A 26,148-nucleotide genomic window follows, 5' to 3' on the forward strand; every position below is an offset into this window, starting at 1 on the left:
CATCTTCCTTCTCAAGGCTCGCCATAAAATGGATAAGGAAATCAACAATAGGACGTGTGAAGTCATTAAGAATGGCAGGTACTGTGTCTTCTTTAATTAGTAACTGAGTTTCAAGGATGTAATGCACAATTCTGCCTAGAAACATATTCAGAGATAATTATTACAATGTAGAAGGCTATTAGTACATTAACTTTTTTTTTTTTTCGAGACAGAGTCTCGCTCTGTCGCTCAGGCTGGAGTGCAGCAGCACGATCTTGGTTCACTGCAAACTCCACCTTCCAGGTTCAAGCAATTTTCCTGCCTCAGCCTCCCGAGTAGATGGAATTACAGGCATGCACCACCACACTCAGCTAATTTTTGTACTTTTAGTAGAGACGGGGTTTCACCACGTTGGCCAGGCTGGTCTCAAACTCCTGACCTCAAGTTATCTGCCCTCCTCGATCTCCCAAAGTGTTGGGATTACAGGCATGAGCCACCACACCTGGCCTTAAATTATCTTTTTAATGAGTATGTACCCCTGTTATAATATATCTAATAAGGATAGTGATAAAAATAGATAAAAAGATGACTACTTTGGGTACTAAATTCCATAGGAAATATTCATTAACATTTTTAACATATCAACACTTTTAAAAGTTTTAAACTATAATATTGTTTTAAAGATTTTCACATATACAAACGATATACCCAGTGGACATAATGAACCTACTATAATAATAAAATTAATTTATTTGGAGGCAGACATCTAATCACTATATGTTTATCTGCCATTCATTTATGGCCAAAAATGACCTGGAGATTTAAAACACATTTTTAATATATGTTTATGCCCCAGTTCCCCTAATGTCACAAGAATTTGGTATACAATTCTTAACTCCAGGATTAAAAAAAAAATTTGGCTTATCTTTCAATAAACGAAATTGTAGATGTTTTACATTTCAATATTTCTGAAATTTTAAAATAGAAGTAAGTCTATTTATGTAAGTCTGAAATGACAAATGGATAGGCCTGCACCTTCTTGGCAGGGCTATTAGAAGGCAATTCTGAATACTGAAATATTGGAGGCAATTCTGTTAGAATTGTGACCCCACTGCAAGGGCTGCTCAAGCCATGGCCCTTCCAGACATGCACCCTAGACTTCCAATTCAAGGCAACCCAGAGCTCGTCTTTACCAGTGTAGTAGCTATGGTACAGGCTAAACATATGGGCTGGCCAGGCACGGTGGCTCACACCTGTAATCTCAGTACTTTGGGAGGCCAAGGCAGGAGGATCACTTGAGGCCAGGACTTCGAGGCCAGCCTGGCCAACTTAGTGAGACTCCTGTCTTAACAACAACAACAACCTCTTCTGCTAGGCTCATTGGGACACTTATTCTGTTTTACTGAATGAAGTGTTTCCTAATCCTAGAATTGTAAACAAAGCCAATTAAGATCTTTAAATTGTTGTGATTTTGTCTTTTGACACTTGAAAGGTAACTTTGGAACATAATTTTTTTATTTGCAAGGGAAAAAAAGCCACCTAAACATATTTATAGCTTGGTATAGTCTATATTTGAATTATACAGGGTGGAAGTACGGCTGTAAGTCAGGTTATTTTCCTCAGTGTTGACACATTAAAAAGTCTTGGAATTAGGCCTTAGTTACTATTTTTAGCACTTGAATTTGCAGTTCTGCCTGGAGGCTCTTGCTCAAAAAACAACTCATTACTGATCGCTGAGTTGGTGCTTTCGTTACAGTTGACTACATTAAATTAACAAACACTTATGGAGCACTTTCTGCATGTTGGAGGCAGGACAGTATCCTTGAGAAACTTACAGGTCAAGACAGAAGATGAGACACCTACACACATCATTCTAATAAAATCCATATCAGAATAAAAAATGATAAAAACAAAATGCTCTGACAGTTCAGGGAAGGCAAAAGTCACTTTAGCAAGGGAATGTGGGGAAAGATGTCAAGACTGAGCAAAGCCCTGAAGATGATGTGCTAGGGAGGCTGAAGGAGTTGTGTAAACACAAGTTGTGCTGACAATACAAAGCTCCATTAGACAACTGACCATAATCCAATTTGTGTATAGCCTCGGGGCCTTAAAGGGAATGCAGTGTCTTTGCCAGTTAAGCCTTTACAATTAAGAAGTTAACAGGCCAGGTGAGGTGGCTCATGCCTCTAATCCCAGCACTTTGGGAGGCCCAGCTGTGTTGATCACCTGAGGTCAGGAGTTCGAGACCAGCCTGGCCAACATGGTAAAAACTCATCTCTGCTAAAAATACAAAAATTAGTCGGGCGTGGTGGCACGTGCCTGTAGTCGCAGCGACTCGGGAGCCTGAGGCAGGAGAATCTCTTGAACCCCAGAAGGCAGAAGCTGCAGTGAGCTGAGATCATGCCACTGGTTGCAGTGAGCTGAGATCGTGCCACTGCACTCCAGCCTGGGCAACAGAGCGAGACTCTGTTTCAATAAAAAATAATAATGATAATTAATAAATAAATAATAAAGATAATTTAAACAGTAGAGAGTAGGCAAGCTCTGAAGCCCCCACGAAGACTCTGGCAGGCCCACGTGGGTGCCATAACGTAGGTGCTCCTGTCCCGGGACCAGCACGGAGCAAGTGATGGGTCACTGAGAAGGAACACAGCAGGGAGGCGAGTTGGACATAAGCAAAAACAAAAGGCGGTGGCAAGTATTTCCCTGCCACACACATAAGTGGCCCCCATAAACTCTTCCTTACATGACGTAGAGGGAAAGAGCATATCAAAGTCATCATCATTGCTTCCTTCAGAGGTCAATACGATTTTCATGCCCACTTAATATGTTTACGTCATGAAAAAGCAAAATTTTATCATTTTCTCTGTGACTTACACATTTTCCAGAATCTGTAACATCCAGAAAGAATAGTAATTCCCTTGCCTGTAACTTAAAATTTCAATAAGTCCTCATTATTTTTAATCCTTAGGTTCAAAGTTGCCAAATGGAAAGACATTCAAGTTGGAGACGTCATTCGTCTGAAAAAAAATGATTTTGTTCCAGTAAGTGACCAACTTCTGCTTCTCTCGTTCCTTGTTCTCCCCCAGCCCCTGCGCTCAGCTTCTCCCTCAGGGTCTCGGTGTTATCGGTGTGTTTTCTTTTGGACAGGCTGACATTCTCCTGCTGTCTAGCTCTGAGCCTAACAGCCTCTGCTATGTGGAAACAGCAGAACTGGATGGGTAAGTGTGTCTCAATGGGCCTCATTTAAAGCTGGCCTTTGAAGGCACATTCATTCCATTGAAATCGGAGCATTCTGGACCAGAGGGATTGGTATCTGGCGTTGCCTCTGCCACCTGCTGCCTGTCCCTACCGATCTCACCTTTGCCCCTCTGTGAAGCAGAGCTCTACCCACCTGCCTGTCACCACCTCTCAGGGAAGGTAAAAGGATCAGACAGGTGCATATCTGTCTGAGCCCTTTATCAACTGCTGAGCAGTGTCCAGACAGATATGAATAATACTGAGGTTATTATCTGTGTCAGAGAATGGAACAGATTTTTAAAGTCTTTACCAATAGGCAATTTATTTACTTATTTTTGAGACAGAGTCTCCCTCTGTTGCGCAGGTTGGAGTGTAGTGGAGCTATCTCAGCTCACTGCAACCTCCACACCCGCTGGGTTCAAACAATTCTCCTGCCTCAGCCTCCTGAGTAACTGAGATTACAGGCGCCAGCCCCCACACCCAGCTAATTTTTGTATTTTTAGTAGAGATGGGGTTTCACCATGTTAGCCAGGCTGGTCTCGAACTCCTGATCTCAAGTGATCTGCCTGTCTCGGCCTGCCAAAGTGCTGGGATTACAGGCGTGAGCCACTGCACCTGGCCTCAGTAGGCAATTCTGAATTCTTCTTGTGTTGGTTTTGGTTACTATGCTATCATTTAAGAGAGAATAAAGTTCTGTTTTTGACCAGTTTTCTGACCAGTTTTCAAGGCATTTATTGAGTGCTCACGAGGTTGCAGGCACTTTACATATTAGCTCATTTAATCCTCTAAATGACCATGTGAGATGAATATTACTGGTCTGTATTACCCATGAGGAATCAGAGGCCCAGGGAGGTGCAGCAGCCTGTCCAAGGTCACACAGTGAGTGGTAGAGTCAGGACATTGCTCCCTCTGCTCCTCGTGCCTCATGCTCCAGATATGCATACACTGCTTTACAGAGAGCCGAAATCATGAGACTGAAAACTAGGGCTGGCCAGGCGCGGTGGCTCACGCCTGTAATCCCAGCACTTTGGGAGGCTGAGGCGGGCAGATCACGAGGTCAGGAGATCGAGACCATCCTGGCTAACACACTGAAACCCCGTCTCTACTAAAAATACAAAAAATTAGCCAGGCATGGTGGCGGGCGCCTGTACTCCCAGCTACTCTGGAGGCTGAGGCAGGAGAATGGCGTGAACCCGGGAGGTGGAGCTTGCAGTGAGCCGAGATCGCGCCACTGCACTCCAGCCCAGGCGACAGAGAGAGACTCCGTCTCAATTAAAAAAACAAAAAACAAAAAACTAGGGCTGTCTTTGCTTCATAGATCAGTCAATTGACTGTTGGAAATCTATCACCCTTTTTTTTTTTTTTTTGAGAAAAACTTAAAACCAATTAACCACTTCTTAATTGTAAAGGCTAATTGGTTAAAAACCAATTAACCACTTCTTAATTGTAAAGACTTAACTGACAAAGACACTGCATTCCCTTTAAGGCCTTGAGGCTATACCCAAATTGGAGTCTGGGCAGTTGCCTGATGGAGTTTTGTGTTGTCAGGTCGGTCTCAAACTCCTGACCTCAAGTGGTCTGCCTGCCTCTGCCTCCCAAAGTGCTGGGATTACAGGCATGAGCCACCGCGCCCAACTGACTGTTTATTCTGAACTATAAAACTGCTATTATTTCCGTGAGAGATTCTAAAGCTTTACAAAGACATAAGATCCTAATATGCCCTGTCAGAACAGAATGGTGAGGTTGAGAATGAACTTACCTAGTCCATGGAAATTCCCGAGTGTTCCTGAATCCTATATAAAGCCATCAGTCATGAGAAGGCAGCCTCACCCTGTCCCCAGCCTGCCCTTGTGCTCACCCACGACCTTACCTTGCACTATGGTGGGGCAATTGGGAGTAAAGCTACCACCTCCTTTTCCAAAGGAAATTGTCTTTCAAAAACATGTGATCCAGTTATTCACTCTGGAAAAGAATTTGACAGAGGCGAAACAGAATTTCTGTAACAAATACGTGTTATAGAATCATCTTAATATGATTAAATATTAGACGCTACCTTTTCAAATAGCCCTTTGGTAGTCCCCGCTGGTGGTAAAGGTCAAGTCAGTGAGAAGGATGTTTGTGGGCACCTCTGTGCTAACCTTCACAACAACAGTGAAGGGAACCAACATTTCCCAAGGTCGGAAATGTTCTCTAGTTCAGGGCATAACTTTATCCAAGCCTGAAATTCCAAGGTGAACAGAGTTTGAAAATAGAAACAGCTAATTATTTAGCCTTCATATCCAGATACAGCTAATGTAACTTTGGATAATTAACATCCATTTCGAACTCGAAAATTTGTTCATTTAATTCTTTCATTTTTCCCCCTTCCTTTAGAGAAACCAATTTAAAATTTAAGATGTCACTTGAAATCACAGACCAGTACCTCCAAAGAGAAGATACATTGGCAACATTTGATGGTTTGTACAAAACATGTCTTACTTTGCTTTAAATTTTAGTTGCTTGGTTCAATTCCTATTGATTAACACCAGAAAGAGTTTTGTATGTGATTAATTATGTGAATCTTATATTTTTAAAAGGTCTTGTTGAATGTGAAGAACCCAATAACCGACTAGATAAGTTTACGGGAACACTATTTTGGAGAAACACAAGTTTTCCTTTGGATGCTGATAAAATTTTGTTACGTGGCTGTGTAATTAGGAACACCGATTTCTGCCATGGCTTAGTCATTTTTGCAGGTACTTTCAGAGTTTCTTGGGAAATTAATCAGCTATGATCTTTAAAGACTTAAAGGAGGGAATTGCTTTTCTGTCCTTTCTCCATCAAGCTATTCCTTTTTTTTTTTTTTTTGGAGACAGAGTCTGACTCTGTAGCCCAGGCTGGAGTGCAGTAGTGCGATCTCAGCTCACTGCAACCTCTGCCTCCTGGGTTCAAGTGATTCTCCTGTCTCAGCCTCCAGAGTAGCTGGGATTATAGGCATGTGCTACCATGCCCGGCTAATTTTTGTATTTTTAGTAGAGACAGGGTTTGCCATGTTGGCCAGGCTGGCCTCGAACCCCTGACCTCAGGTGATCTGTCCACCTCAGCCTCTAAAAGTGCTGGGATTACAGGCGTAAACCACCATGCCTGGCCAAGACGAGTAATTTAATTGGTGGGCCAGTGAATTGATTTTTTTTCCCAATTGATAATTACATTGAATTTTCTATTTTCAGGTGCTGACACTAAAATAATGAAGAATAGTGGGAAAACCAGATTTAAAAGAACTAAAATTGATTACTTGATGAACTACATGGTTTACACGGTATTTATTTTTCATCTCAGTAGATCTCTCATCTAGATTGCTGTCTTTTGCGCTAATATTATTATATGTTTTTCTAATACAAAGAAATCTTACCTCTTTAGGTGGAACAGAAAAATTCTTGGGCACTCCAAGCTTCAAATGCAGGAAGAAGGGATTTTTCTCAAAAACACCTCACTTTTTCTCAGAAATGCCACACTTTTAACAGGAGAATCCCCTTGGGAAGGGAAATTTCAGTTGTAGGGTGCCCTGAGTGCTTTGATGACGGGAACTGGAAAACCCGGAAGCCCTAGATAAATTAGTGAAGCTGGGCTCCTGAAATCAATGTAGGGTTGATTTCATTGCTGTTACTTTCCCATAGAGGCAGTTCTCTTAGAAGCAAACCTCCCCTGGCCCCCCCACCCCGCAACATCTACTGTATAGCTCCAAATACAAGGCAAGGCTTAAAATAAAGTATGTCGAGGACCCCCAAGATCACTCCCAGGTTTGATGATTCACTGGAAGGACTCATAGGCCCCAACACATCATTGTATTCACAGCTGTGACTCATTACAACAAAACGACACAGAGCAAGATCAGCCAGAGGCTCATGGAGCAAAGTGCAAAGGAAACCAGGCGCAAGCTTCCAAAAGTCTGCCATCCCGCCGGCACTCCCCACCAAGCCACACACACAATAGGCACTTAATTCTCCCAGCAGCAATTAATGACACCACAAGTGAAATGTTGTCTATACCAAGGAAGCCCATGAGAGACTCGGTGTCAAGGGTTTTTAACAAAAAAACTCTGGACTCCCCAAAAGAATACAGATGGTCAGCATAAACCATGCTGTTTGCACAGTTAGGCATCATGAGTTTTTCCTTTTTTTTTTTTTTTTTTTTTTTTGAGATGGAGTTTCGCCCATCTGCCCAGGCTAGAGTGCAATGGCATGATCTTGGTTCACTACACTCTCCGCCTCCCAGGTTCAAGGGACTCTCCTGCCTCAGCCTCCCAAGTAGCTGGGATTACAGGCAGCCGCCACCCCACCTGGCTAATTTTTGTATTTTTGGTAGAGATGGGGTTTCACCATGTTGGCCAGGCTGGTCTCGAACCCCTGACCTCAAGTGATCTGCCCGCCTCAGCCTCCCAAAGTGCTGGGATTACGAGCATGAGCCACTGCACCCAGCCCATGAGCTATTCTCATCAGAGAATAAAAAATAACCGGGAAATCCTCCAAACATCTAAGTTACCAGATACCAGCCCAGGGCAAACCCTGCAAGCAGGCTTCGGAGGAAGCAGTCTCAGACCTGCTATGTTCGCTCTTTTCTGCCCATGTGGTGACCCCAAATATTAAGCACTCCTTCTATTTCCCAATGAAAATTTTTTCAAGTATTTAGTTCAATTTGAATGCATACTTCTAATACTTACTCTTTGATTGCATATACATATTTAAAATCAGATAAAAATAATAATTTAAGAAACCTTTTCCCCTGCTTTCTCGTTTCATGAGAATTGTATTTGAACTTTTCACAGTCATCGCTGGTGTCATGGTTGTGGTTATGAGTGCGGCACTCTCAAAAGCCTGTTGGCACTCTGCTATTTCCATGACAAAGTTGTGAGATACAGCACTTTTGGAGTCTGTGTTCAGAAATTTAAATTTGTCTCTGGAATTTTATTCCCACTTGCGAATCTCTGAGTACCACTAGCAGAGTTGACTTTTTATTCCTTCCATAAATATATGCTCATAACTTCTACAACATAATACTTATCATATTGCTTCTTAAAATCTTATTTTACAATGTTATGCAATACTTGTGACATTACACCTTAAGGAATAATGGCCCAAATATAGGTGAAATTTTGTTAGCCTGAAAAAAAAATTCTGGTTGGGCGAGGGCCACCTGTAATCCCAGCAATTTGGGAGACTGAGGCAGGCAAATCACTTGAGGCCAGGAGTTCCAGACCAGCCTGACCAACATGGTGAAACTCATCTCTACTAAAAAGACAAAAATTAGCCAGGCATGGTGGCGCATGCCTGTAATCCCAGCCACTCAGGAGGCTGAGGCATGAGAATTGTTTGAACCAGGGAGGCGGAGGTTGTAGTGAGCCACAGTGGCACCACTGCACTCCAGCCTGGGCGATACAGTGAGACTGTCTTTAAAAAAATCTGTTGAATATTTTCTATAAGCATTCCAGTTTTCCAATTCAGCCTTGTTGGAAGTTGTTTCATGCTAAGTAAGATATCCTCCCCAAACAGTATGTTATTGTTCAAAGTAAACATAATTGAGAGAATGCCCTATAATATAAGACTCTTCAAGGATTTGAATATAAGACACCACCTTCTCTTTTGAAAGATAATTTTGGGAACAAAACCTCACCTTCTGTGGGAGATGTAGGATACATCAATCAATCGTAGCAATTAAATAGACTTTCAAAGCGTTATGTTGGCGCTGTTTTTATTTGACATACATTATTTTTACAGACTACTAAATTCTCAAACGTATGAAGTATTGAGTAAAGTTAATTAGCATCTAGGAAATGCAAGAGGTTGGAAATCCATCTTCAGAATGCATTTAAATGTTTTCTGTCTTCTAGATCTTTGTTGTTCTTAGTCTGCTTTCTGCTGGTCTTGCCATCGGCCATGCTTATTGGGAAGCACAGGTGGGCAATTACTCTTGGTACCTCTATGATGGAGAAGACTTTACACCCTCCTACCGTGGATTCCTCAATTTCTGGGGCTATATCATTGTTCTCAATACCATGGTACCCATCTCTCTCTATGTCAGGTAAGGCTGTCCTCTCTGGCATTTTGCTTTAATGGAAGAATGTTGTACCTTCTCCCAACGTAGTGCCTTCATTTCTAACAATCATTGTTTCAAAGGTCACAAAGAACAGGTAAGAAAATCTCATTCATTTCAGAACTGAGGGTAAGAGAGGAAAAGGAAATTAACATTTGAGTATCCACTCTGTGCCAGGCACCTTTTATCTCATCCTGTTTGCAGATGAGGCTAGGGAATTTCAAAGATCGATTGATACTCCTGTAGTCATTGTCTTATTAGTGAGGTTCCCTTCACACCGGGTTCCAAAGCCCAGACTTCAGAAAGAACCTGGGAGGAGGGGAAGATTTAGCATGTGATGGAAAAACTTAGTTTTCCCTTTCGAAAGTGGTCCTCACCTCTTATCTGAGCCTTCCTTATTATCATCTGCCACACCTAAGGTGGAGAACTTGTGCTTTCTGGCCACTACCTCCTGGTAGGAAAGAAATTTCCTGTCCTTCATCAACCTCTCAAAATGTTCTCTTTTCATCTCAAATCTCAATCACAACAACAAAGTCAGGGGCATATATCTCTGATAAGTGGTAAGCAGCTGATTTGGTGATATTTCTTAATTTTTCACTTTTACTTTTTTTTTTTTGAGATGGAGTTTCACTCTTGTTGCCCAGGCAGGAGTGCAATGGCATGATCTTGGCTCACTGCAACTTCCGCCTCCCGGGTTCAAGCGATTCTCCTGCCTCAGCCTCCTGAGTAGCTGGGATCACAGGTGCCCGCCACCACCCACGCCTGGCTACTTTTTTGTATTTTTAGTAGAGATGGGTTTCACCAAGTTGGCCAGGCTGGTCTTGAACTCCTGACCTCAGGTGACCTGCCCACCTCGCCTCCCAAAGTGCTGGGATTACAGGCGTGAGTCACCACGCCCGGGATTTTTCTCTTTTTAATAGGAAAGTTCACTGCCCTTGGCCAAACTGACTTTGAGAGCTTTTTGGGAGGGTTAGTGCTTTGGAATAAACCCAGCAGCCAGAGTTCATTCTTAGTTCTGATAAAGAATAGCCCAGAGACATAGGGATCACATACACACCTATAATTAGAGGCATTTATTTTATTTTAGTGTCATTATATGTGCATTTGCTTTACTTTTAATTTGATTACATGTAGTTACTGTTGTTCTTCTAACATGAAGGAAAGCCCTGGGGCAGCCATCCGTTCCACGGCTACTTTGAGAAAAACTGAGATGAGTGTTACCTTTGTCAAGGGAACTGTTACACAGATAATTTTGCCTAAAACTATCAATGTGTATTATAAAAGAAACTGTATACATAATTTTGTATAAAGGTATGTCACATGACAAATATGATTTATTTTCTTGGAGATAAAGGTCCTTTGAAAACATGCTGGAGGCCGGGCGTGGTGGCTCAAGCCTGTAATCCCAGCACTTTGGGAGGCTGAGGCGGGCGGATCACGAGGTCAGGAGATCGAGACCATCCTGGCTAACAGGGTGAAACCCCGTCTCTACTAAAAATACAAAAAACTAGCCGGGCGCGGTGGCGGGCGCCTGTAGTCCCAGCTACTCGGGAGGCTGAGGCAGGAGAATGGCGTAAACCCGGGAGGCGGAGCTTGCAGTGAGCTGAGATCCCGCCACTGCACTCCAGCCTGGGTGACAGAGCAAGACTCCGTCTCAAAAAAAAAAAAAAAAAAAAAAAAAGAAAACATGCTGGAGCAAGTTCTTCCAGATAGTATCTCTGCTTTGACTTCAACCCTCATTCAGAATAAACCCACCCCACAAGGCCCCAAGTGTGATCTGGTGCTCAGCCTTCCACTCTGCCCGTACCTTTTGCATCTCAGCCCACCTCCCTGTGCTTCTGCCACTCTGGCCCCTTGATACTCTTCCTGCCACAGGGCCTTTGTACCTGCTCTTTTCTCTGCCAGGAGCATCCTTATGTAGGTATCTATCTGCCCCCCTTTCACTAAAAAGGCTTCTACTCAGACAACACCTTATTACCATGGCCTTTCCTGATTCATTCTGTTTCTGACCACTTCTCCTTCATGGAGATCTTCATATCTCCTTACCTGGCTTTGCTTTGATTTTTGTTTGTTTGTTGTTTGTTTTGTTTTGAGACAGAGTCTTGCTCTGTTTCCCAGGCTGGAATGCAGTAGCACGATCTCAGCTCACTGCAACCTCCGCCTGCCGGGTTCAAGTGATTCCACTACCTCAGCCTCCCTAGTAGGTGGGATTACAAGCACATGCTACCATGCCTGGCTACTTTTTGTGTTTTTAGTAGAGATGGGGTTTCACCATGTTGGTCAGGCTGGTCTTGAACTCCTGACCTCATGATCTGCCCACCTCAACCTCCCAAAGTGTTGGGATTACAGGCATGAGCCACCATACCTGGCCTCTGCTTTGATTTTCCGCAGAGAACTTCTGTCTCTGATACAGCCTCTCTTTATTAGTTTATATATTTGTCTGTCTCTACTAGAAAGTAACCTCCTTAAGAGAACGGACTTTGTTTTGTTTACAGACACGTCCCCTGCACCTAGAATGGTATCTGGTACATAGTAGGCACTTAAGAAATATTTATGGAAGGGAAAGAAGTGGGGAGAGCATTATTTTTCCATCTGTTTAACTTGTTATGGACTTCCTTTGCCCACCTAACAATTGCGGGCTATGTAAACAGCTTCCTTATAACTGAGATAGGTAATGTCCCTTACAGTTTTAAAATTCACATGATCCTTTTATAATATCTTATTTTGGATATTCTATAACCTTATCATAATTTAGGGATCACGATTTGGGGTATTTGCCAAAAGCCTTTTGCCCTATTTGAGAGCGCAGAGGAGTCTGTACCCTAGGATATTCTCACTCCCTCTGCCCTACCACTGAGGGCAAAGGTGAACGCGACCATCCCAGTGCCCCTGGGTGCTATGGGGAATGGGGGAGAAGAGTCAGTCTTGCTGTGTCCACTGCTCTGTCTGCAGTGTTGCTGTGTCATCCATTCTGCTGGGCTGTGGATTCTGAACATGGGTGCCTTGGCTAAATGTGCCCAGGAGTGAGTGGCAAATCTCACTGAGCAATTTTGAATGGAAATTACTTGTCTAAAATCAGCTTGACCCTGACGCCTGAGAATGATGCATGTGGTTAGGAGAAACCAGAGGCTGAGTGCATGGCTGGTCTCCTTGGAGAGGGCTTAGTTTGGGCTGATGTAACAAAAGATCTTTGAAATTTATTGCTCACAGTTCTGGAGGCTGGGAAGTCTCAAATCAAAGCATCGGCAGATTCAGGGTCTGGCAGTGGCTCACTTTCTGCTTTATAGGCACAGCCGGTGCCTTCCAACTACATCCTCACATGGCAGAAGGGGCAAGCAAGCTCCTTTGAGCCCCTTATTAAGGGCACTATTCCCATTCGTAAGGGTGGAGCCCTCGTGACCTAATGACCTTCGAAAGGCCCCACCTCAATACTGTTGAATTGGGGACTGGGTTTCAACATATGAATTTGGAGGGGGATTCTAACATTCAGACCATAGCAGTAAATAAGCAGCTTGCTCTTGTCTGTACAATGAGAATAAAATCTCTACTACTTGCCACTCATATCTGAGCTCCCTACGGAAAATACTCTTCTGTCTTCCTAGCGTGGAAGTGATTCGTCTTGGACAGAGTCACTTCATCAACTGGGACCTGCAAATGTACTATGCTGAGAAGGACACACCTGCAAAAGCTAGAACCACCACACTCAATGAACAGCTCGGGCAGATCCATTATATCTTCTCTGATAAGACGGGGACACTCACACAAAATATCATGACCTTTAAAAAGTGCTGTATCAACGGGCAGATATACGGTGAGTGGAAGCTGTCACTCATTTTCTGGGGGAGTGGGGCTGCCTGCCGTGTGCAGGGCACTAGCTGGACCAGAGCCTGTCTCCTGGCATTGCTGGTGCCCTCCCAATGCAGAGTCCTGCTGCTGGGACCATTCTCCAGCTGAGCACCAGAGGAGCACCATGGACAGCACTGGGGACACATGCGTGGGAGAGGACAGCAGCCAGAAGTGGGATCACAACCGGGGCAGTGGCTCATGCTTGTAATCCCAGCACTTTGGGAGGGTGAAGCGGACAGATCCCATGAGGTCAGGGATTCAAGACCAGCCTTGCCAACGTGGCAAAACCCCATCTCTACTAATAATACAAAAATTAACCAGGTATGGTGGTGGCGCACACCTATAATCCCAGCTACTTAGGAGGCTGAGGCAGGAGAATTGCTTGAACCCGGGAGGCGGAGGTTGCAGTGAGCTGAGATCGCACCGCTGCACTCCAGCCTGGCGACAGAGCGAGACTCTGTCTTAAAAAAAAGAAAAAAATTAGAAGTCTCATTACTATATGATCCAGCAATTCCACTTCAGGTTATATACTCAAAAATACTGAAACAGGGGCTCAAAGAGGTATTTGTACACCTGTGTTCATAACAGCATTATTCACAATAGCCAAAAGATAGAAGCAACCCAAACGTTGATCAGTGGATGAATGGATAAACAAAATGTGGATACACACAATGGAATATTATTCAGTCTAAGAAAGGAAGGAAAATTTGACACATGCTACAACACAGATGAACCTGAACTCATTTATGCCAGAGGTTAAATTTTTTTGAATTTTTGCAATCAGAACTTGGTGATGACCTTGAGCAGTAGGATATAAATAACTCCCACATGCTTAGTGTTCCAATAATGGAACACTAGGCATAAATGAGTTAAGGACATTATGCTAAGTGAAGTAAGCCAGTCACAAAAGGACAAATATTGTATAATTCTACTTATATGAAGTACTTAGTATAATCAAATTTATACAGACAAAGTAGAATGATGGTTACCAGGGGCCGGGGTCAGGGGAATTGGGAGTTACTGTTTAATGGGTACAGAGTTTCAATTTGGCAAGATGAAATAGCTGCACGACATTGTGAATATACTTGATGCCACTGAACCGTATGCTTAAAAGTGGTTAAAATGGGCTGGGTGCAGTGTCTCATGCCTATAATGATAAGACTTCGAGGCCTAGAATTCTAGACCAGCTTGGGTAACAAAGCAAAAATTTTAAAAAAATTAGCAGAGTTTGGTGCGCATGCCTATAGTTCCAGTTACCTGGGAGGCTGAGGCAGGAAGATCCCTTAAGCCTGCGAGTTGAAGGCTACAGTGAGTACACCACTGCACTCCAGCATGGGTGACGGAGCAAGACCCTGTCTCAAAACAGCAACAACAAAAATTGGTTGGCTGGTGTGCAGGGGCTCACGTCTGCAATCCCAGCACCTTGGGAGGCTGAGGCAGGCACATCCCTTGAGACCAGGAGTTTGAGACCAGCCTGGGCAACATGACAAAATCCCATCTCTGGCCAGGTACTGTGGCTCACGCCTGTAATCCCAGCACTTTGGGAAGCTGAGGTGGGTGGATCACCAAGTCAGGAGTTCGAGACCAGCCTGGCCAATATGATGAAACTCCATCTCTACTAAAAATACAAAAATTACCTGGGCGTGGTGGTAGGCACCTGTAGTCTCAGCTACTCAGGAGGCTGAGGCAGGAGAATCACTTGAACCCGGGAGGTGGAGGTTGCAGTGAGCAAGATTGTGCCACTGCACTCCAGCCTGGGTGACAGAGCGAAATTCCGTCTCAAAAACAAACAAACAAACAAAGAAAAACACACGCCTCTACAAAAAACAATAATAAAATAATAATAATGCAAAAATTAGCCAGGCATGGTGGTATGTACTTGTAGTTCCAGTTACTTGAGAGGCTGAGGTAGGATCACCTGAGCCCGGGGACATCAAGGTTATTGTGAGCTGGGTTTACACCACTGCACTCCAGCCTGGGTGACAGAGTGAAACCCTGACTCAAAAAATCAAACCAAAAATTGGTTAAGATGGTAAATTTTATTATGTGTATTTCACTACAGTTGTTTTGTTTTCTTTGTTGTTTTTGTTTTTAAGACAGTGTCTCACTGTCACGCAGGCTGGAGTGCAGTGGCGCGATCTCAGCTCACTGCAACCCCTCCACCTCCCAGGTTCACATGATTCTCCTCCCTCAGCTTCTTGGGTAGCTGGGATTACAGGCGCACACCACCGCCCCTGGCTAATTTTTTTTTTTTTTTTTTTTTTTTCAGTAGAGATGGGGTTTCACCATGTTGACCAGGCTGGTATCGAACCCCTGACCTCAAGTGAACCACCTGCCTAAGCCTCCCAAAGTGCTGGAGTTACAGGCATGAGCCACCACACCTGGCCTACAATTGTTTTTTTTGTTTGTTTTTGTTTTTGTTTTTGTTTTTGTTTTTTTGAGACAGAGTCTCGCTTTGTCACCCAGGCTGGAGTGCAGTGGCGCAATCTTGGCTCACTGAAACCTCTGCCTTCCGGGTTCAAGTGATTATCCTGCCTCAGCCTCCTGAGTAGCTGGGACTACAGGTGTGTACCACCATTTCCAGCTAATTTTTGTGTTTTTAATAGAGATGGAGTTTCACCATGCTAGCCAGGCTGATCTTGAACTCCTGACCCCAGGTGATCCACCCATCTTAGCCTCCCAAAGTGCTGGGATTACAGGCGTGAGCCACCACACCCAGCCAATAGTTTTAAAAGTTGATTTCGGTTCTAATTTTCTGAAACATTTAGAAATTTAATTTTCTGTAAATTTACAAATAATATTAAGGTTAATACTAGATTCAAATAGAGTGTTCTCTATTTTAAATAGACTTAAAAACACAATTGTTTAAAATGATATAGGGATATGCATATATACTTCCTACTTGTAGGAAACTGTACACCGTGAGTGCCTTTTCTCATAAGGAGTATCAGTGAAGATGGTGGGGCACTGAGGGGCTGAGGACGTGGCTCACATGTGTGGATCCTTCTGACTTGGGGGAGGTAAAGCATTTTAAAGGATATGACCCAGGCCCCTAGGAGAAAGTAGTAGGGAGGGACAGGCACCAGTATTTGAATAACTAGACCAGGGGTCACCTAATGTTTTCTGTAAAGAGCCAGATAATAAAAATGTTAGCCCGTCCAGGCCATATATGGTCTTCCCTCCACCACTACATAAGCAAAGCCATGTAAGGAGGGGCCTCTGGACACAGGCGGGGAATCAATTTGTTTTGTCCTGTTTGTTTCTCAGGGGACCATCGGGATGCCTCTCAACACAACCATAACAAAATAGAGGTAAGGCCTTTAAGCTGAAGAATTGTTTGGGATGCTAGGGATGTCAGGGTCCCAGCAGGGCCATGCTTCCTTTGAAGGTCTAGGGCAGACTCTTTTCGTTGCCTCTTCCCTGCTCCTGGTGGTTGTCCACAGTCCTTGGTGTTCCTTGGCTTGGAGACTTGGAAACACAACTCTGTATCTCTGCTTTTGTTGTCACATGGTGTCCCCTTGTGTGTCTGTGTGTCTCTGTGTCCACACTTCCCCTTCTAATAAGGATACCAATCATTGGATTAGGACCCACCCTAATTGAGTGTCACCTCATTTTATGTTGATTACATCTGTAAAGACCCTGTTTCTAAATAAGGTCACATTCATAGGTACCAAGGTTAGAACTTCAGCATATCTTTTGGGGGAACAGAGTCTAGTCCACCACAAAGTACCTTTTTGACTGGTCCTGGTGGCTCATGCCTGTAATCCCAGTACTTCGGGAGGCTGAGATGGGCAGATCAATTGAGTCAAGGAGTGTGAAACCAGAGAAACCCCATCTCTACAAAAAAAATACAAAAATTAGCCAGGTATGGTGGTGCACGCCCATAGGCCCATCTACTCAGAAGGATTGCTTGAGCCCAGGAGGCGGAGGTTGCAGAGAACTGAGATCAAGCCACTGCAGTCCAGCCTGGGTGACAGAGTGAGACCCATATATGGTCATATATGTTTCCAAAAAAAAAAAAAAAAAAAGTATCTTTTTATTGAAGACAGTTGTGAGCCTCTTGACATTTAAGAATGTGCTAAAATCCTAAGGTGGTTTTTGCATAATTGAAACCTTGCCTTTCAAGGAAAGTTCATGTCATGTGTTAAGTGAAAAATATTTTATAAAATTATATTTTGTTTTTCTCCATTTCTTTCAGCAAGTTGATTTTAGCTGGAATACATATGCTGATGGGAAGCTTGCATTTTATGACCACTATCTTATTGAGCAAATCCAGTCGGGGAAAGAGCCAGAAGTACGACAGTTCTTCTTCTTGCTCGCAGTTTGCCACACGGTCATGGTGGATAGGACTGACGGTGAGTGTTTCTCTGGCATCTCAGGCATTAGAGACCAGGTTTTTTGTTTCCGGGTAACTCCTGCTTATGACTCAAATGCATGTCAAGTAGTACAAATCTGTCGCATATTCGAATGCAGTGAATGTTTTTCAGCACTTACCGCTAGAGGGTTTATGGAAGAGCAAAGTAGGAAACAAGCTTCTTGTCCCTGAAAATTTACATCTTATTCATAGTTATGGCTCCAGGTGTATTTTTTTCACTTTGCAAATGAAATCTTATTGAAATGATTGATACTTGAATTATGATAGAAGAATCTAACTTTTCTTAGCACATTTATTACTGAGCATTTACTGAGTGTGAAAAGTCAAGCCTTATCTATATCAGAAATGGACTCTGAACTTGACTAATCTTTTCTACCAAATAATTTTAGATATATGCTCTTATTTACTAGATTCTGTTATAGTTTGGGTTTGAAATAATATCAGCCTCAGCCTGGATCTCTTCTGGGTGCCTTTTCCATTTAAAGGAGCATAATTAATGTGAATTTCATGGGAACAAGCGGAATGACTTGTAAGTTCCTTTGCAGAATCCTTCAATGCAGTTTGTGCCAGCTTTGTCACAGCAAGTTTGTCCTATATCAAGGAAAGCTAGTCATTTTATCACAAATAGACATAATGATAAGTTATATAGACACACGTGCACTTTATAGAAAGAGCAAAAGGAGTTCCTTTGGTGTTTCTGTAATGAAGCATAGTCTGCCTTCACTTCATTCATTCACTTCATCCACTTCACTACATCTTCCACTTTTTACTTCAGTCAGTGCAGCATACATAAGTCTCTCTTCTCAACCTTGATGTTTCATATGTAGCAGGTATGAAATTTCTAGAGAAGGAATATGCATAAAAACTAAATGTGTAGGCCAACGCATGGTGGCTCACACCTGTAATCCCAGCATTTGAAAGGTCGAGGTGAGTGGATTGCTTGAGCTCAGGAGTTCAAGACCAGCCCGAGCAACATGGCAAAACCCCATCTCACCAAAAAATACCAAAAATTAGCCAGGCGTGATAGCACATGTCTGTAGTGCCAGCTGCTCAGGTGGGGATCGCTTGAACCCAGGAGGTCAAGGCTGCAGTGAGCCATAGTCTCACCATTACACTCCAGCCTGGGTGATGGAGTGAGACCCTATCTCAAAAAAACAAAAAGCAAAACAAAACAAAAAACACCTAAATGTATAGAAGCTGTATGTGATACTTTTCAGCAAGTTGCAAAGAAACCCATTTTCCAAAGATGAATCTAATATTGCAATGAAGCAAGGTAACAGAGTTCAGATTAGGGTGGATACATGGAAGCGTTTATCAGCAGACAATGTGGGGAAAGATAGAAAGGGATGATACCAGGTCATGAATCATGGAAGCAGAGGTCAAAGTCTATTTGACTCGCCAAGCCAATTTTACTCAGTCTGTAAGCATAAAGTATGACGTTACAAAGTCACCTGGTTCTCTTTGGTTTTGACTCATTAGTACAATTGTTGTACTCTTCTCTGAGTACATGATAGTATTTTAAGGGCTAACTGGTCAACTTAGGCCAATGTAAATTCATCCTGTAGTCCCTATTCTATTTTTCCCCAGTGGGATATTATGGGAAGAGCCCTGGACTACGTGCTAGAGATGAGTCAGTCCAGTTTGGGTCCCTGTCTGAGAACCACCTTCCTCGGTGTTGTAGTAAGAAGGTTGGATGTACAAAGTTCCTTCCAGCAGGGCTGGGTGTGGTGGCTCACACCTGTAATCCCAGCACTTTGGGAGACCGAGGCGGGCAGATCACGAGGTCAGGAGTTGGAGACCAGCATGGCCAACATGGTGAAAACCCGTTTCTACTAAAAATACAAAAAATTAGCCAAGCATGGTGGCATGTGCCTGTAATCCCAGCTACTTAGGAGCCTGAATAGGAGAATTGCTTGAACTTGGCAGGCGGAGGTTGCAGTGAGCCGAGATCATGCCACTACACTCCAGCCTGGGCAACAGTGCAAGACTCGGTCTCAAAAAAAAACAAGAACACAAAGTCCCTCCAGCCTAACCTATTGCAACTCTTTGTCCACTGTCAGGTGAGGTCAAGGGTTGTACAGAATAGAGACATGTTACGTTTCTAGTGCAGGAGCTTAGAGAAATTGATTTTGGCTTTTAACCATAAAGTACCAGGAAAGGATCCCTTGAAAGGACCTTGAGGACTATGCCTCCAATTTTTTTTTTTTTTTGAGACAGTCTTGCTCTTGTCACCCAGGCTGGAGTTCAATGGCACGATCTCAGCTCACTGCAACCTCCACCTCCCGGGTTCAAGCATAATTCTCATGCCTCAGCCTCCTGAGTAGCTGGGACTAGAGGTGCCCACAACCACACCCAGCTGATTTTTGTATTTTTAGTAGAGATGGGGTTTCCCATGTTGGCCAGGCTGGTCTCCAATTCCTGACTTCAAGTGATCTGCCCACCTTGACCTCCCAAAGTGCTGGGATTACAGGCGTGAGCCACCGTGCCCGGCCACATGCATTAGTTTTCTGCTACTCTGTAGTGAATTAGTGTAACTCAGCTACTGAAAACACCCGTTCATTAGCTTACGGTTCTGTAGGGCAGAATTCTTAGCATGGCATGACTGGGTTCTCCGCTCAGCATCTGACTAAAATCAAGTTTGGGCCATGTTCTCATCTGGAGCTCAGTGTCTTCCACATTCAGTGTGGTTGCAGCAGGATTCAGTTCGCTATGCTTGTAGAATTGAAGTCCCCATTTCTTTATTGGCTGTCAGCTGGCTTGCTTTCCCCTCCTAGAGACTGTCCTCATCCCCTGCCAGCTGGTCCACTCCATCTGCAAAGCCAGCAGTGGAGAATCTCCCTTAAATTGAGCCTTTTTCATACTGCTCCAAATCTCCCCACAAGAAGAGGTCTGTGCTAAGCTCATCTAATTAAGTCAGGAACACCTGGATAATCTATTTTTAAGGTCAGCTGATTAGGATCGTACATCTGCAAATTCCCTTCACAGCAGTACCTAGATTAGTGCTTGATTGTCTGACTGGGAGAAAGTGAATGTACATCCCTAGGATGGGAACCTTAAGGCCATTGCAGACTCCCGCCTGCACAGAGGTCATGTGAGAGCAGAGTGTGGAAGACTTGGAAGCCTTCACTTCACCTGGAGGTTTTGAATCAATGATCAGAGAGCTTGTCTCAGGAGTTTTGCGCATCACATTGGGTGCGAGAGTCTGAAGCAGGCAGGCACTGGAGATTGGCACAGAGGCTGAAGGTTTGTATTAGCATGGGGTCTTTGGGAAGGATGACAAAGCCATGAATGTGGGAGACACTTGGCAAATCATTTAAAGGGGGTGAGAGGATTGAGGACAAAAAGACATCTGAGAGGTAGGGTTTTATTGTTTATTTGTTTTTGTTTTTGTTTTGAGACCAAATTTCACTCTTATTGCCCAGGCTGGAGTGCAATGGCATGATCTTGGCTCACTGCAACCTCCGCCTCCTGGGTTCAGTCGATTCTCCTGCCTCAGCCTCCGACTAGCTGGGATTACAGGCACGCTCCACCATGCCCAGCTAATTTTGCACGTTTAACAGAGACGGGGTTTCTCCATATTGGTTAGGCTGGTCTTGAATTCCCGACCTCAAGTAATCCTCCAGCCTTGGCCTCCCAAAAGTGCTGGGATTATGGGGTGTGAGCCACTGTGCCCGGATTTTTTTTTTTTAAGACTGAATTTCACTCTTGTTGCCCAGGCTGGAGTGCAGTGCCACAATCTCAGCTCACTGCAACCTCCGCCTCCCAGGTTCAAGCGATTCTTCTGCCTCAGTCTCCTGAGTAGCTGGGATTACAGGTGCCTACCACCAAACCCCAGCTAACTTTTTGTATTTTCAGTAGAGATGGAATTTCCCCATGTTGCCCAGGCTGGTCTATCCACCTGCTTTGGCCTCCCAAAGCACTGGGATTACAGGTGTGTGCCACCATGCCCGGCCAGGTAGTTTGTTGTCACTTAATTAGAGTGAGCCGGGTGCAGTGGCTCACGCCGGTAATCCCAGCACTTTGGGAGGCTGAGGCAGGCGGATCACCTGAGGTCAGGAGTTCAAGACCAGCCTGACCAATATGGTGAAACCCCATCTCTACTAAACATACAAAAATTAGCTGGGCATGGTGGCGGGCACTTGTAGTCCCAGGTACTCGGGAGGCTGAGACAGGAGACTTGCTTTAACCTGGGAGTCGGAGGTTGCAGTGAGCCAAGATCGTGCCACTGCACTCCAGCCTGGGTGACAAAGCAAGACTCCGTCTCAAAAAAATAGTAGAGGGAATCAGCTGAGGCAGTCATGAAGGAGGGAAGAAAGGTGCATTTAGCTTTCTCCTGCCACCATTACCCTGAGGCTAGGGAATCAGGATAATGAGAACTGAGAGGTAGGATTTGTGGTTGGAGCATCTTTCTTTGATTACATCAATTTCACGAGTCACAAATTGTGTGTGAAACACAAAGAAGGTCTTTCTAGTTGCCTCTAAATGTGCCATAAATAAAGAGTTTGCCATAAAGAGTTTTCTTAGGAAGGTGGCTTTGTTTTGTTTTAGTTTGTTTTTACACCTTCAACTTTTATTTTAGGTTCAGGATATACATGTGCATGTTTGTTACATGGGTATATTGCATGATCCTGAAGTTTGGAGTACAATTGATCCCATCATCCAGGTAGTGAACACAGAGAATAGTTTTTTTCTTTTCTTTTTTCTTTTTTTTTTTGAGATGGAGTCTCGAACTATCGCCCGGGCTGGAGTGCAATGGTGCAATCTCGGTTCACTGCAACCTCTGCCTCCTGGGTTCACACTATTCTCCTGCCTCAACCTCCTGAGTAGCTGGGATTACAGGTGCACACCACCACACCTGGCTAAGTTTTCATATTTTTAGTAGACACGGGGTTTCATTATGTTGGCCAGGCTGGTCTCAAACTCCTGACCTCATGATCCACCGGCCTCGGCCTCCCAAAGTGCTGGGATTACAGGCGTGAGCCACCGCGCCTGGCCCTGATAATAAGTTTTTCAACCCTTGTTGCCCTCCCTCGCTCCTCTCTCTTGAAGTCCCCACTATCTATTTTTGCAATCTTTATGTCCATGAGTACCCAATGTTGAGTGAGAACATGTGTTAGGTATGTGGTCTTCTGTTCCTGAGTTAATTTGCTTAGGATAATGGCCTAATCTCTATTGTGACAAAGGACATGATTTTGTTCTTTTTTATGGCTGCATAGTTTTTTAGTCCAAGTGTCTTCCAGCAGTCACAAGGTTGGAATTTGGACCAAGTCTCTGACATTCTTCCCATCTCTGTTAGTCTACAATTCTGTGACTCCATTATCGGAAGGTAATGGAAAACATTTCTTTTTTCTTTAATGATAAAAAGATTAAGGTGTTTGCTCTAGATATGATTGTCTTACTTGTGGGAACCTTACCACCTTTTATTATTTTGTTTCTTTTTTCTACTGGAAATGCATTTGCTGTCACTTATGCCATATATCGCTGTGCCAGCTTAAATTGCTGAAGGGAAAGGCTTTGTTCTCACCGCTGCTGATTTGTCTCTGGTTGAATACTTTGCCCTCTGGCACTTGTATATGTTTGCTACGTGGCCGGATTTAGGAAGTGCATTTATAGCTTCTAGTGAATGACTTTCTGGGTGAACTAATATAGAGACATCCTAAAGTGTCATCCTTAATTATTAATTAGGAAGTGATTAATACTGACTTAAAGAGTGAATCTTCTGAGCCAATTGTGAAGGAAGGAGGTGTGTTTAGCTCTCTCTGCCACCATTACCCCAGAGCACTGACGATTCCAAGTGAGACTAGGGGATAAACAGCTGCTCATGCATCTGTGGCCTTCATCCTGGTCAAAGTATTCTGGAAAACTAAATGCTCTTTCTGTCCAAAGTCATCTGGCCATGGAAATGCTTTTCCTTCTATTTTGAGACAAAATAACTAGAGTAGAAAAATAGAAGATCTTGGGTAGGCAGAGTATTTTTTAAACTTTTTACTGAAGTACAACATGCGTATACAGAGATACGTACATATCATAAGTATATAACTCAATGAATTTTCACAAACTAATACTCTTGTAATGAGCACTCAGATTTAAAAAAAAAAAAAAAAAAAAAAAAAAAAAAAACCTTGTCAATCCCCCTAGAATTCCCTTTACATTCCTTTCCAGTTATTAACTCTCCAAGAAAAGTACTTTCCTGACTACGAATAACACAGATTAGCTTCGTCAGTTTTTGGCTTATATAAGTGGAATCATGTAGCATATGTACTCTTTTGTGTATCTGGCTGTGAGATTTATTCCTATTCTTATTGGTTTTTTCCTTTTTCCTAAAAGAGACTGCATCTAGCTCTGTCTGCCAGGCTGGAGTGCAGTGGAATGATCAAAGATCACTATAACCTCACACTCCTGGGCTCAAGTGATCCTCCTGCCTCAGCCTCCTGAATAGTTGGGATTACAGGCATGTGCCACTGAACCTAGCTTATTCTTATTGTTGAAATGTAGTTGTGAATAGAAGACAATTTCCCATTATTTAACTTTTAAACATTAAGATATCGGATAGTGATCAAACTAAGGTTGGTTGGTTGGTTGGTCGGTCGGTTGGTTGGTTGGTTGGTTGGTTTCAACTTTTCTTTTCTTTTCTTTCTTTTTTTTTTTTTCTGAGATGGAGTCTTGCTCTGTCACCAGGTTGGAGCGCAGTGGTGCGATCTCGACTCACTGCAACCTCCGCCTCCTGGGTTCAAGTGATTCTCCTGCCTCAGCCTCCCGAGTAGCTGGGACTATAGGCACGCGTCACCATGGCTGGCTAGCTTTCTGTATTTTTAGTACAGACAGGGTTTCACCATGTTAGCCAGGATGGTCTCGATCTCCTGACCTCAGCCTCCCAAAGTGCTGGGATTACAGGTGTGAGCCAACACACCTAGCCTGTGTTTTTTTGTTTTGTGTTTTGTTTTGTTTTGTTTTGTTTTGTTTTTTTATAAGGAGAATATGGCTATGGTAAAGAAAAAAATAGCCTGGGCAACATGGTGAGATCCCATCTCTACAAAAAAATACCAACATTAGCTGGGCGTGGTGATATGCGCCAATAGTCCCAGCTACTTGGGAAGCTGAGGTAGGAGGATCACTTGCGCCAGGGGTGGTCGAGGCTTCAGTGAGCTGAGATTGTGCCACTGCACTACAGCCTTGGTGCCAGAGTAAGACCCTGTCTCAAAAAAACAAAAGAAAGAAAGAAAACATACTCTTTCAGAGGGAGGATAAACTGGTACAACCTTCTTGGAAAACAAATTAGTAATGTATACCAATGAGTTTTAAATTGTCGGTGTTCTGTGGCTCAGTATTTTCCTAATAGGAATCTGCTCTTAGAAAATAAGCCAGGGGCCGGGGCAGTGGCTCAGGCCTGTAATCCCAACACTTCAGGGACCGAGGCAGGCGAATCACTTGAGTCCAGGAGTTTGAGAAAAGCCTGAGCAACATGGTGAAACCCTGTCTTTATAAAAAAATACAAAAAATGGCCGGGCGCGGTGGCTCAAGCCTGTAATCCCAGCACTTTGGGAGGCCGAGACGGGCGGATCACGAGGTCAGGAGATCGAGACCATCCTGGCTAACACAATGAAACCCCGTCTCCACTAAAAATACAAAAAAATTAGGCGGGCGCGGTGGCGGCGCCTGTAGTCCCAGCTACTCGGGAGGCTGAGGCAGGAGAATGGCGGGAACCCGGGAGGCGGAGCTTGCAGTGAGCCGAGATCGCGCCACTGCACTCCAGCCTGGGCGACAGAGCGAGACTCCGCCTCAAAAAAAAAAAAAAAAAAAAAAAAAATACAAAAAATTATCTAGGTGTGGTGGCATGTACCTGTAATCCCAGCTACTTGGGAGGATGAGGTAGGAGGATCACTGAGCCTGGGGAGATTGAGGCTGCAGTGAGCCATGATCGTGCCACTGCACTGCAGCCTGGGCAACAGGGTGAGACCCTGTTTCAGAAAAACAAGAAAGAAAGAGAATAAGCCAGGTGTGGTGACATGCGCCTGTAGTCCTAGCTACTCATTAGGCTGAGGCAGAAGGATCACTTGGGCCCCGGAGATCAGGACCAGCCTGGACAACATAGGGAGACCTCTGTCTCTAAAAGGAAAAAAGAAACAGAAAAGTCTTTGCACACATACAAAAGGGTTATTAAAATGTTATTTTTTGAGAGTAAAAAACTTTGGAAATAAACTAAGTGTCTGTAATGGGAAAATGATAACATGTTTACATCTGTTCAAATGTTTATAAAGAATTTAAAAAGGGATGGCAATATACTCAGATACAGCATTAAAATAATCAAGATGTAAATGTATATTCAGCTTGATAGAAACAATTTCAGATACAGACATTTTAAAAGGCGCTGGAAGGAATGATAAAGTGTCGACACCTGTTGTTTTTCCTGTGGATAGTGGGATTATGGGAATTTTCCCCCATTCTTCGCCAGTGTTTCCCTTTTAGTTTGTATTACTGTTTATAAGTCAAGATAAAACAAAGAAGTTTCCATCTTGGCATAACCCTTCAGAGTCAATGACTTGTTTTCCTGGGGATGCTTTGGGCTTTGCAGCCCAGCTGACCCCCACAGGAGCCTCAGCGGAGGCCTCAACAACGAGCTCTGCATTTGGTTTTACAGC

General features: G+C 43.7%; 2 protein-coding genes across 5 annotated transcripts in view; both read left to right on the forward strand.

The window, feature by feature from the left end:
- The window catches only part of ATP8B1 (ATPase phospholipid transporting 8B1), a 160,405-nt gene that overhangs the window by 101,758 nt on the left and 32,499 nt on the right, over positions 1 to 26,148 (forward strand). For 3 of the 4 annotated variants that reach the window (XM_050768030.1, XM_050768031.1, XM_050768032.1), the window contains 10 exons: positions 17 to 78; positions 2,951 to 3,023; positions 3,130 to 3,200; positions 5,593 to 5,675; positions 5,796 to 5,954; positions 6,429 to 6,517; positions 9,086 to 9,276; positions 12,891 to 13,099; positions 16,402 to 16,445; positions 17,333 to 17,489. In XM_050768030.1, the coding sequence (XP_050623987.1) occupies positions 17 to 78; positions 2,951 to 3,023; positions 3,130 to 3,200; positions 5,593 to 5,675; positions 5,796 to 5,954; positions 6,429 to 6,517; positions 9,086 to 9,276; positions 12,891 to 13,099; positions 16,402 to 16,445; positions 17,333 to 17,489 (1,138 nt within the window). Of the gene's footprint in view, positions 1 to 16; positions 79 to 2,950; positions 3,024 to 3,129; positions 3,201 to 5,592; positions 5,676 to 5,795; positions 5,955 to 6,428; positions 6,518 to 9,085; positions 9,277 to 12,890; positions 13,100 to 16,401; positions 16,446 to 17,332; positions 17,490 to 26,148 lie in introns of those variants that run through there. The other variant, XM_050768033.1, reaches the window with a different exon arrangement.
- NARS1 (asparaginyl-tRNA synthetase 1) overlaps positions 16,076 to 26,148 on the forward strand; it is an 82,626-nt gene continuing 72,553 nt past the window's right edge. Inside the window, exon 1 of the mRNA XM_050768057.1 lies at positions 16,076 to 16,099. Within this exon, the coding sequence (XP_050624014.1) occupies positions 16,091 to 16,099 (9 nt within the window). The 5' untranslated portion in view covers positions 16,076 to 16,090. The remainder of the gene's footprint in view (positions 16,100 to 26,148) is intronic.

The sequence above is a fragment of the Macaca thibetana genome, chromosome 18, assembly GCF_024542745.1.
Source record: "Macaca thibetana thibetana isolate TM-01 chromosome 18, ASM2454274v1, whole genome shotgun sequence".
Taxonomy (NCBI): domain Eukaryota; kingdom Metazoa; phylum Chordata; class Mammalia; order Primates; family Cercopithecidae; genus Macaca; species Macaca thibetana.